Source organism: Homalodisca vitripennis, chromosome 4, assembly GCF_021130785.1.
Source record: "Homalodisca vitripennis isolate AUS2020 chromosome 4, UT_GWSS_2.1, whole genome shotgun sequence".
Classification (NCBI taxonomy): Eukaryota; Metazoa; Arthropoda; class Insecta; order Hemiptera; family Cicadellidae; genus Homalodisca; species Homalodisca vitripennis.
Window position 1 is genome coordinate 88,730,707 of NC_060210.1, and position 13,591 is coordinate 88,744,297.

At 34.6% G+C, this 13,591-nt stretch overlaps 1 protein-coding gene across 3 annotated transcripts in view; it reads right to left on the minus strand.

The window, feature by feature from the left end:
• LOC124359728 (cGMP-dependent protein kinase, isozyme 1-like) overlaps positions 1-13,591 on the minus strand; it is a 152,945-nt gene that overhangs the window by 97,129 nt on the left and 42,225 nt on the right. For all 3 annotated transcript variants that reach the window (XM_046812707.1, XM_046812706.1, XM_046812705.1), the window contains exon 2: positions 6,341-7,540. In XM_046812707.1, the coding sequence (XP_046668663.1) occupies positions 6,341-7,540 (1,200 nt within the window). The remainder of the gene's footprint in view (positions 1-6,340; positions 7,541-13,591) is intronic.

Genomic DNA, 13,591 nt, shown 5'->3' on the forward strand with positions numbered 1-13,591 from the left:
TTCCTGGAGAGTAATAACGTTTTGTTTGACAAACAGTTTGGTTTTGTCAGGGCAGGCTCAACTGTGAAGGCAATGTTTGCTCTCTTGGATAAAGTTGTTAAAGCTCTTGATGAGGGAAAGTTTTCTGCTGGTATCTTTTTTGATTTGAGAAAAGCATTTGACATAGTTTCGCATGAACTTCTTTTGCAAAAGTTTGACAGAGTGGGTGTGCGTGGTTTGGCAAATGAATGGCTGTCATCTTTCTTGAGTCAACGTAGACAAGTTGTGGAAATTCCATACGTTGACGTAAATACTAGGAAAAGATGCTTTTCTGACGAGCGGATTGTCAAGACGGATGTGCCACAGGGCTCCATACTGGGACCCTTCCTCTTTGTTTTGTATGTGAATGACCTCAGCAGTTGTGTTTCGAGGGGCTTGTTGTGTTTGTTTGCTGACGACACATCACTTGTAATTGATGAGTCTTGCCGTTTCAATATGGAGATGAATACGTTTGTTCAGTGTAATTCAATAGTCCAGTGGTTTCAGAGTAATGGTTTGGCCGTGAATGCTGATAAAACTACATTGCTAGACTTTTCGATTTCATCAAGACGCAATGACTCTTTGAGTGTTTGGGTTGGCGATGCAGAGGTTTATTCTGAGCGAATGGTCAAATTTGTAGGCCTAATTGTTGATAGGAATCTTACCTTCTCCTTTCACGTAACTCATGTCGCACGTAAAGTCTGTACTGGTATTTTTGTTCTTCGTAGACTTTCATCTTTCACGGGAACCGATTTTCTTCTGACGTCATATTTTGCATTGGTTTATCCCTACCTTTCATACGCTGTTGAGATTTGGGGTTTTGAAAATTGCAGAACAAAACATGTCTTTCTTTTGCAGAAGAAAGCGGTGAGAGCTGTTGCTGGCATCCGTCAATCAGAATCCTGCAAATCACATTTTAAGAAGTTCAATCTGCTTACTTTTCCAAGTATGTATATATATATACACCACATATTGGTATTTTTTAAGCAAAACCAGGGCATTTTCGAGTCACTAATTCCACAGTCCAGACATTACCTCAGAAATAGCAACAAATTAAATATTCCCTCCCATGCGACCTCTTTTTTAAACATCACTGTTTTTATAATGCTGTAATTTTTTATAATTCTCTTCCTGTGGACCTAAAGAATGTACATGATGAAATGGTCTTTAAGAGAACACTGAAGGCTTTTTTAATAGAAAAATGTTTCTACACCCTCAGTGAATTTATTGGTAAATAGTCTGTATGTATAGATGTAAACTGTCCTTGTATTTTTTTTAATATTTATGACGCAATCCAATGCATGTTATATGTCTGTTTGGAAATAAAGGATATTTGATTGATTGATAAAAAAATTTGGGCTGTTATAGACTCAGTCGAAGGATTCATACACTGATTTACAGACCGAGACTGGAGGATTGACAGACTGGTTTACAGATTAAAACCGAAGGATTAACGGTTTACTTACAGACACACACTGAACGATTGATAGACTGATTAACAGATTGAAACTGAGGAATTAACAGTTTGTTTACATACCCAGACTGAAAGATTGACAGACTGATTAACAGATTGAAACTGAGGAATTAACAGCTTATTTACAGACCCAGACTGAAGGATGGACTCACTGGTATGCAGACTAAAACTGAAGGATTCACAGCATATTTACAGATTCAAACGAAAGGATTGCCACATATATTTACAAAACTAAACAGAAGGATCGTCATACTTGTGGATACAGAATAAAGCGTAAACATACTTATCTACATTCCCAGATTGATTTATCGATTGAGATAAGTTGTCGAGAGACAATTTGTTTATATAATGATTAGACATTAGTCAGACTATTTAATAAATATACTAAACGACGTTTTAATATTGAATAATGACGGTCAGACTATGACTTATAGGCAATAATTACTGATAAATAGATAAATAACGTGTATTCATTCATGCTATCAAATTGAATGATATGTAATAAAGATTAGGAGAGATTTATTGTTGTTTAATAACAAAAGATTGCATGTTTACATGACAAATTCAGTGACCTGTTGTTTATATTAATTAATTCGTATTTGGACTGATTTCGATGGCCATGATACGTAAATTATTGACTGGTTGCAACGATTCATGCTACAACATTGCCGTAAATACTACTTCTCAGCCTAATAGACTATAAGCTGTTTATCTTCTGGGTTATCAAAAATCCATCTGTTATTTGTCACATCTTACTGTTACTGTACATGTTTTATCCTGTTTGAAGAACGAACTAACTTATAGACTTGAAATTTTGCATGAATCAATATTTTACATAAAAGCAACATCGAGTTAGATGGTGGTACGTGTATTTATTTTGGCTGAGCGTTAGCGAACATTTTTCATTGACAACGACAAAAAAGCAGAATTGTAAAATAACTGAGTACAATCATATGACACATGCAGCTTAATTATGTAAGTTATATGCTTGAAATGTTACATGTAACCTCAGCGAAGCCTGTTACGCGACACGTGGTGTGGGTATTTCTTACTTAATCCCACCCTTGTATAGTATGGGAGTAGGTCGAGTTTTGCTTGGACTTCTACAGGGTGAGTCGTGGCATTCACAATAAATCTGTTGGGGGTTGTTTAAATTTACTTTATTTGCACAATAAACTTGACTATAAAAATTCATTCAAAACGTGCTATATCTTTTTGTACACATTGTACTTGTGGGCAGAGGGATGAAACTGCTACAAATAAATTGGCATGAACACAGTACGTTTATAATGGACATATTCGTATTTCATTGGCAAAGAGCTGGCTGACAATGTGTGATTAGTAACTGTATGACCGATGGACGGAATAACTGAAAAATAAATTGGCATATAAATTTCTAGATATTTATTTATAGATGAACAAAATTTATAACATATGAGGTAACATAGAGGTAAATTTAGTATACTACTCTTTCGATGATAAATGTATAAATGATAAACAGAATACAGTTACAAATGGTATATTTCGAGCTAAAATACGTATTGTTTGACAGAGGGGGTTCATTGTTGACTGATAAACTGCACAGTTGTGTGTGCATAAGCCTAACAATTGTTTGGATAGAAACATAACTAGCACAACCCAATGACCTTATTCAATTTAAAATCTCTCTAACAATGGAAATCATGTAGCTGTATACTCGTTATCTTACTAAACCCTATGATACTATTATGCCGGTGCTCTGAAAAAGTTTAAGCTTGGCATGTTGTGGGATTATTAAATTAAGAAACATTGAAAACGCAAAAAAAGGAATTGATTTCTACTTTAACATACAGGCCAACAGGTAAAAATATATTTTATCCGAGAAAGCAACACGTCTTATATTTGGCCATAAAATAATAATTTTAGTGTAATGTATGGATGTAATTTAAAACCAACCAAATTAATTTTTACCCACCGGTAATAATAGAGTTGAGTAAGAAGTACTTCTGCCAGGAGTCCGTGTACAATAAATGTTTGAACTGTAGCAATATCGCGCCTAACCCAATTATTCCTGCAGGCTTCAATTACAGTCAGGCCTTTTAGCGGAAGTTTATATTTGACTTCTGTTCTTCTATAGAATTTCAAAGGACGCAGGTAATGATATCACCTCACAGACGCGAGGACTTTATTAATTTTGTTATTTCAAAACATTGCATTAATGACAGTTTTACGTGATGTTTTTTCATGTGTGTTAAGAATGTTGAAATATTTGTGAGGATAGTAGATGAATATGGGGAAACACGCCCCCCCCAATTCACTCAGAGAATCAAGTTGAACACTCTGTAATAACAATTTTGTATGTGCTCTCATTTACCATACGATTTGTAAAACTGATAATGACAGGTTTACAGACATCGGGATTTTATTGATACACAACTCTACACCAAGAAATTTGAATAATTTAAAAATTATCGAAGTTTTTAACATATAATTACATCACACGTACTCTACATAATTGTAAAAGTATGTCTGAAAATTATTAAGTATCAAATCTACAAAATAACTAATCTTTTTACTTTGTACTTAAAACCACCATATGTTTAGTTTAAAATGGGCGTAAAGATTATTAAAAACTCTAAGATATTCCTCGTTTAAATTTTAAACTTCTTTTGTGTTTATAAATGGATTACTAACAATGAAATTAAGGAATTGTTAGTATTATTTTTTAAAGTATTGATAAAAGTTCAAGTGTATCAGTAAACAAAGAGGTTTCATCTCGGTCATAAAAATGTCAATTTAACAGGTAGTGACGAAAATTAAACATAAAACTCTTCTAACACGGTGTATAAATATGTTTTTACTACAGATTAAAATACAAACAAAATTTAAAAGGTTGCTTTTATATTATCAAAGATTTTATTTTTTATAACATATCTTAAAAATTAACAAGGCATGTCTAAGTTTAATATTACAAGAAAGCTGTTGTATAATTCTCTGGAAAACAGTTTCCAGTATTTTATACAGCTCAAATATCATGATATTGAAATGAGACGCGCTTATAATGAAGATAAGCAATCTTAACTCCACCTTAAGCTCCGAATATAAAATTTCCTCCTAGTAAAGCAGGCTTGGGAAAAACGTAAAACATGCAGATCATAAAAATATTGTTACAGCTCGTATCTAGATTAAATTAGTTCGACTTACAGATATATTATACCTATATTAGTTGATTTAAATTTGTTAACTAATATTATCCTTCAAACATTGATCTAGTTATTTTATACAACTATTTGGCAGTATGAAACGTATATAAACCACATTCATAGGAGGATCTGTTTGAGCTACATTACAACAGTTGTGCTGGTTTCTTGGCGGATGTTTCAGAGAGATTACTTATCAACATGCGATGCAAAATGGATCCTGTATAACTGAGATACATTTGAGTTATTAGGTTCCCAGCTGTTGCCTTGATTTACACTAATGTGAAATATCCGTCTCATGTATTTAATCATTTTTTTTTGTTCGATAATTTTTTGAGTCTTTGTATTCATCAAGTAAAGAGGTTAATTCTAAATAAATAAAAAATAAAATAATTGTATGTGTTCTTGATCCACCGTTATTTTAATTTTTAATTGTAAGTACGAATATTTTAGTTTAGAATCTGTAATCACTTTGCCTAGTTTCAACTATTTAAAATAAGGTTTTAAGAAATATCTCAACCGGCCACCATCGTGTTTGGTGGCCGGTGCTTGATCCAAGAATTCGTGTAAGTACTCTCGGAGTGCTCTTCACCAAATTAAAATTTGAAGCTTAATCGCCAATGTGTTCGGCAAAGTTGTTTTCAAAACCGAATTCGTTTTGAAACAAAGCGGTCAGTTTACAGAGACAAATATTTTAATGAAGTAGAATTGATTAACAAATAAACCTATACACGTTTGCTAAAATCGTAGAAGTTTATTTTAATAATTGAACTGACTTTAAGTTAGGTAAAAGGCTATATCTCAGGTATGTACAGTACCTATAAAAGATTTGTTTGGATTTTTCATAGCCAATTTTATCGCCAGGACAAATTAATACAATTTTAGAATAAAATACAAAATGTGTTGGCCAAACAGTGTTAAAACGGAACGTTATGGTGTGTAAGCAACTGATGACAATATATCCACCCATCGCGTGCATAGCATAGGCACCGGCGGGTCTAGACGTGGATTGTGGAGTGTTCTAACTGTAAATCTTATCCAGTGACCCCTCTCAGGGGGTTATTTTAATCTCAGTGGCATTAAAGCAGTACATTCAGTGACAGCACTATAACTTTTAGGTAAAATGGTCCAAATCCACATACAAATATTTATTGACCTCCCCGCGAATCGAACCTGTGAACCGGTTATAGGGCGCAGCCGTACCCTTATGCTACGGTAGTTTAATTAAATAGTGGTTTCGGGAGGAGTGTCATCATCGCTTGGGATCAAAATAAGGCTCATTGCTATAAATAATTAATTGATCATGAAATCTTAAATTAGCAACAGTTCAGTAAGTATAAATGTTACTTGCAGTTGCAGCATTGAGGCATTACCAAAACTTTTACCCATTCGAATGTACATATTCTTTACACGTTCCCAAGTTAAAAGCAAGATTTAAAGATTTATTGATAAATTTTAGAAAGCTGTGTTTGGCTTAAAAAATATCTATACCACACAAAAAGTAGCATACTGCTTGATATTAAATACTGGTTTTCTCAATTCATCTGAGGTAATATGTGCTCAATTTTATACATATACTCTATACATTATTAAATTCATATGCATGTTTGTATTATGATAACATTTCACTCCTATAATAGTTTTATTACTTCAAAGGCGCTGTCCTTACCTTCAATTTGTGGACTTCCCTCTGGAGTCTCAGGATTTCGTGATCCTTCCGCTTGACCTCCCGTCGGAGAGTCGTCAACTCCTCCCCCAGCTCCGCCGTCTTCTCCTCCCACTGCCGTAGCGAAGCGGGAGCCTCCACCCCCTTGTTGCAGTCCACGAACGGGTTGGTGCTGCACAGCCCATGGCCGTTCCTCTCCTTGTTGTTGGTCGAGGCCCCGTGGCCCATGAGGGAGTGTTCCAGGCGGTCTAACTCGTCATCAATCTCCCTCAGCCGACACATCCGCTCTGAGGCCTGGCGCTCGGCGAGGATCTCCGTGAGGCTGACAGGGCCCGTGTACGTGTCGTCCGCGTGTCTGTACGTGTCCTTGTACCGACCGTGGCTGAACGTTGTCACCAGGCTGCCCTGCCGGTGCGCGCCGCACTGGGCAAACAGAGAGCCGCACGTGTGTGTGGCGCTGGGCGCCGGCGCCGCCCCTCCACCCCCCTCCTCGCCGTCGTACAGGTGCGACAGAAAGTCGGACACTGACATCTTCTCGTCCTTCCACATGATTTCAGATACACTTCGATCCTCCAAATACTTTTTGAAAGTGCTTTTGTCCTTCAAGACATAATTTAAATTTTCGTCTTCGTCAAGGTCTGTCACTTTCTCCCAAGGATCACCTTCACCATCGTACCTTCTGTCCTCGAAAACCGAGTCAGTCGATTCGGAAAAACTATTTTTTGACCAGTCAACTGATTCCCTCTGAGAGTCGGAAATCGTCTCCCAAACGACTTTGGTCTCCTCGCTCTCGGCTGACTGCAAACTGAAGTTGCTCCCAACAAACCTAGTCTTGACTTCAACACCATTCTTGTCCTTCTCTGCAAAACGCACGTGTTTGTCAGAACTTACTTTTCTGTTGTCGGTCCTGATTGGAACGTTTCTCAACGTCTCTTCCGGTCGAGCAACATCTCCAAATTCTTTGAGATCATCCGTTTTCATCTCTATATAAGATTTATCCTCTTGATTTGATTTAAAATCATCCACGTGGTCATCGGATTCACGTTTAGTATTTTCATTATTTTGATTATTTACAATCGAATGACCACCACTAGCAACACGACTCTTTTCTTGCATTTGTGAGATGTCTTTCTCAGGCTCTTTTCCATCGCCAACTGAAGTGCTTTCTACACTATTCTCCTCCATTTTAATGTTTTTCTGCATCTGAAACGAAACAAAAGTTTTAAACTAGTGAATGACATATTTCGAATTACTTCACAATATTATTTGTCTAAAAGTCGTCCCAGTGCAGTACACTTGGTACACGCCTAACTTATATTACGGTGCAAAAACGTTTTTGAACTCAATACGTGTTTTATGATTGATAACTAAGAGAGGGTTTATCATGAATCACCGAGTTGACCGAGACAACACCCCCTGGGCTGTCTGGTGGTTTGCGTGTTCAAACGAGCAGGCACCGCGCCCTCCAGCCGTGGTAAATTAACTAAACCTGTTCACTTAAATATGTGTCAAATGTAAAACGTTTAAAATAGTGCGTTAAAAGTTACACGACCAATATAATGTCTTTAAGAGATCCATTACGTGTGCAATGCTAAATACTTTGAACTGCCCTGTCAATTATAAAAGTAAAGATGATAATTTTATAACTTATTTTTTCATACAATTATAAACTTTCATATTTATAAACGGTATATTATTATTATTATTTTTAAGAAATTGGTCTTAATCGGATCTCAAGTTTCAGAGTTAAAATTTTTTAGATTTGCAGGTTGAAATGCGTGAAAACCGGAATCCTTTTTCTTTCCTATCGATATAAAAACTGAAAGATATTACATTATAAATTATTTATTTTGTATGTATATACTTCGAAATGAATAAGCAAAACTGTAACATAACTATCTTAATTGTAAGTCTCATGATTAGCTTGTAAAATGTACATGTTTGAACCCTGATGCATCTTTAGAATTTTTAATAGTTTTTAATAATCTTTTGATCTTAAAAGTAAATATATTTCTCGAGGCGGTGTGGTGAGATGAGAGCTCAGCGAACAAGAGTTAACCCGAAAGAATTCCTTAGTTCGATTTAAAGACAATGTTTAGGTTCAATTTAGTAATCCATAAGTGTTTATACGTTTCGATTTATTTCGTTAACCATATCTCAGCAAATAGTAAGCTATTACGTTTTGTGTACTAATCAAGTTTGAAATTTACTTAGGGAAGCATTTTATGTTTTATGTAAACAAGTTTATGATAATATGTATTAAATCTACAGCGTATGATAAAACGAATAAATATTTTTAAGTGAGTCAAAGTTTTGCCACACTATATTTATATGCGTAAATTATAACAATTATACGAGTATGCTACGTTGTGTAATGGGGTATTTAAAATAGTTTGCAAATCAATTTACTGTATGTACCACGAAGAAAAATGAACTAAATAACAAACAGCTCTACGATAAAATTATACGAGTATTAGCAACATTTAGTATCACATAGTAAAAACAATGGGAAACAATACATAACAAATTTTAATCCTTCAACCATTAATGTGGTTACAATACCATAATGTATTGTATAGTGACACGTTCCTTTTTGGCAAATGTTGTATAAAAAGTCAGCCTATTACAATTGGCTTTATTGTAGTCACGGAACATGACTAAAAACCCACCACCCGTTTCAAACTTGATACACATACGCTATACAACGTGGCTTGTAAAAGCGATAACCGTTATTAATATCTTGTCTAAGTTCGTAGGCCAGCTTAGTACGCCATTTCCTTCGAACATGGCAGCTGTTTTAACTTTTTTAAATTCAATTACTTTTCAATTATAAATGTGTAACAAATCCCTTATTTATAAATGTAAAACTAGAGAAATTCTTGTAATACTTCCTAAACTTTACGCAAGTTTTATACCTGAAATCGTTTTCAAGATATCCATTGCAATAAGTAAATCCCTTATTTATAAATGTAAAACTAGAGAAATTCTTGTAATACTTCCTAAACTTTATGCAAGTTTTATACCTGAAATCGTTTTCAAGATATCCATTGCAATAAGTAAATCCCTTATTTATAAATGTAAAACTAGAGAAATTCTTGTAATAATTCCTAAACTTTACGCAAGTTTTATACCTGAAATCGTTTTCAAGATATCCATTGCAATAAGTAAATCCCTTATTTATAAATGTAAAACTAGAGAAATTCTTGTAATACTTCCTAAACTTTATGCAAGTTTTATACCTGAAATCGTTTTCAAGATATCCATTGCAATAAGTAAATCCCTTATTTATAAATGTAAAACTAGAGAAATTCTTGTAATACTTCCTAAACTTTACGCAAGTTTTATACCTGAAATCGTTTTCAAGATATCCGTTGCAATAAGTAAATCCCTTATTTATAAATGTAAAACTAGAGAAATTCTTGTAATACTTCCTAAACTTTATGCAAGTTTTATACCTGAAATTGTTTTCAAGATATCCATTGCAATAAGTAAATCCCTTATTTATAAATGTAAAACTAGAGAAATTCTTGTAATACTTCCTAAACTTTATGCAAGTTTTATACCTGAAATCGTTTTCAAGATATCCATTGCAATAAGTAAATCCCTTATTTATAAATGTAAAACTATAGAAATTCTTGTAATACTTCCTAAACTTTACGCAAGTTTTATACCTGAAATCGTTTTCAAGATATCCATTGCAATAAGTAAATCCCTTATTTATAAATGTAAAACTAGAGAAATTCTTGTAATACTTCCTAAACTTTACGCAAGTTTTATACCTGAAATCGTTTTCAAGATATCCATTGCAATAAGTAAATCCCTTATTTATAAATGTAAAACTAGAGAAATTCTTGTAATACTTCCTAAACTTTACGCAAGTTTTATACCTGAAATCGTTTTCAAGATATCCATTGCAATAAGTAAATCCCGTAAGAATCTTTCGATTGCTGAGAACAGGTTTCAGAAACACTGACACATGTTTGTAAAAACTTTATCTTATGAATATCGTTCATTTGCCAGCTAGGCAGTTAATTTATTTAAAATTCACAACTAAGTTATTTTACGATTACGAGAAAAAGTAAAAAGTGTTACTGGATTTCTAATGTCATTTCATGAGCTTTTTGTAATAAACAATGTTTCTGTAAAATAAATAAAATGTCACAGAATATATCTTTCTCTTAAGACTGAGTCGGAAAGACGGTTTTACTCTGAATAAAGCTATGGGTTTGTATGAAAAGTTAATACAACAATAGACCAGATTGACAAGGCTGCCGACATGAAAGTTTAAACCTAAACCTGGTGCCAATGACCAGTTTGCCCGATTCCCGACTACAGGCTTTGTTCTCAGTTTGTCCTACTTCTCTATAGTCTGTCTGCTGCGCCGCGCCGCGAGGCAATTATTAAACTTACCGCACTGACACTCCCGCCAGCTCCACCGAAATCCCATTATATATTGCATTTCTGAGAAAGTATTATAAACACAAACGGGGTTAAATATTTAAAAATTAGGAGTACGCCACCCTACTTGTCACGTCACAGTCCACTGAGATTGCATGCAATATTTCAGATTCTCGGGATCTTACGAGCATACAAGAAAAACAATATTTTTACACCTCCTCACAGGTAGAAGAGATATGTGCCAGCCTACTGAGTGATAGGCTTCAATGAAGCTCAGCCAAATTCGATAGTTGGACATGAAACATCATAGATTTCTGTGTTGCAAACTTTCAAGTCGAATTATTAAGTTCGCTTGGTCAGTTGGCTTTTTTTTGTCGTATCGTACAGACCGGTAGAAAAAACGAAGGAAAGCTTTGAAGCCCCACGAGTGATAGACTTCGCTAGCGCTCAGCCAATAAAATCTTAACAAACACAGTTTTAACATTTAATGTTGGTTTATATTAAGATAGTGTTGTTTGAGTTCATATAAGTACTTTATATTTAAAATTATTTAGTCACGTTAACACGGATTATTATTTTATTACACCCACATTACGCACATGATTTTAAATGATATTTAACATTGAAAGTGCTCTCTCAAGGATGCGTTAAAACACAGTTAAAACCTTCATGCAATTTTATACTTTTTCATCGTTGTTACAAATAGAATAACATATAACATAGAATAAACACTTTTAATGAACTTTTCGGTTTATTAATTTTAAGAAATATTAATATTAAACTGGACCTTAATGAATGAAAAATGTTATATGATTTTTAAAATTGTTCTCTCTACCGAAAGCGTACTTTATAGGTGCTATACGTGACGAGTTATAATGAGCAAAGAGGGCGAATTTGTAAATGGCGTACTAGGAATTTACAAAGTGGAATCTGAACCATGTAACCATTTGTTCTTCACGACTGAATACCGAGATCCTAGAGAAACGGATTATGGGAGAACGGCACGACCTTCAGCAGTCCTTTTCGCTTTTTTTTTACAAAAGATCGTGCTTTTAATAAAAATAAAAGGCCCTAAACCTTAGCGAAATGTCAAATTTTAAAAGATCCCAATACGAATATTGCTAGTCAGTTCTATTTATTTGTTACGACTAATACACACTTATTAACGAAACCTGACTCACAAGTTGACGGTCACAACAGCGGGAAACACCAAACCGGCCGTCCTCCAGACATCACCTCGCGACAACTAAGACTCGACTCTCGAGAGCCTTTTATTGACTTAACGCTTCACTTCTGTGACGCCTTCCCTACTTCATCGTTGATTTTACATTCGTCTGGGAAACTAATGAGCACGTGCCGAGTTCAATATTCTGTACTATTACCAACACCCTAGACAGATAGACAGACAGACAGAAGAGGAATGGTGCCAGCCCTCTCAGTGACGTACAAAATTTCAAGTCTATAGATCAATTATTCCTGTTTGCTAAATAAAGTTACACTTTGCTAACGCTCACCTGTATCCCACAGTGTGAAATACAGCATTTTCAAATTCGATATTACCTATATATAAATGAAGCTTCTTGCACAGTTGTAAATCCATACGCCAACTTGTTCTCAAGATATCGTGCCGACAGATAAGTAGAGGAGACATTTAACTAGCCCTCTAATGATAGATCTCGCTAACGTTCAACCAATAACAATTTAATTGGCACTGGTACCAAAATTGATCCTCTAATCAACATACTTGGAGAGTGATTTACATATAGCATGTTTAGAAATCTCTATTTTTGAGTACATTGGCGTCCTAACTAAATCCTTGGTTGAGAAGGCTCTTGTGAAAACATCCAGGGCTATCATATTGAGTGTAGCTCTACTAGTTAGTGTATAAACTTTTTTATGAGAAACAAGTAAAAGAAATCTTTTGCGGTAGCAGTGCTGTTCAATTGAATTCAACTTTGGAGACAGTACCTTTATTGGCTGAGCGGTATAAAAGGGGTTGCACAAATTGTTATCTAATTACCTGCATGATATTTTGAGAACAAACTGATATACAAACTTGAAATTTTACATGAAGCTTCATTTCTATATAGGGATCATCTTGATTACTGATGGTGCATGTCACTCCGTGGTATTTGGTTGAATGTTACCGAACACTTGTATACTAGTCTTATGGGTAACCATCATGGTAACTATTACATCGCAGAATAAATAAATTTGTAAGCAGGACATCTCAAGGATGAAATGAGGAAACAAATGTGGATGACTTGAAATTGTGCATGCAACCTCAACAACGCCTGTCACGTGACACGTACTGTGGCGAATTCTTACCTTGTCTCTAAAGTCAACACAGCAAATCTATATACTGGAAAGCACACTATTAACATCAGACAATTAGAGGCAAACGAAGAATAAATCCCGCAAAACGATAATCTAATATAAAATACCAGAAGTACCGGCGCCATTTGAAACTGAAAACATGATGCTGGATTGGATAAAAAGAAGAAGAAAGAATAACTTATGGAACGGGCGAGTTGTTAGTTGTACACAGTACAAATCAATTGAATAAATAGGTTTCAGTTCTTATGTTCCTGGAACTTTTAGTTTGTAGCGTTTCTAACTTCTCGATATAGTGTAACTCTCTATTGATGAAAATACGGAGCTGAGTTGTTTCTGTATACGTATGTATATTGATTCCACTGTGTTTTCTGTTATATAACTTCTTACAACATTTATTATCGATTTCAATAAAAACAAGATTAATATATTTTGATTATAAAAAGATTGTTATACAAAATTAAATTTATATAGACAGACATAACCATGTAAGACAGAGTTTAGCCTCTTATATCTTATATA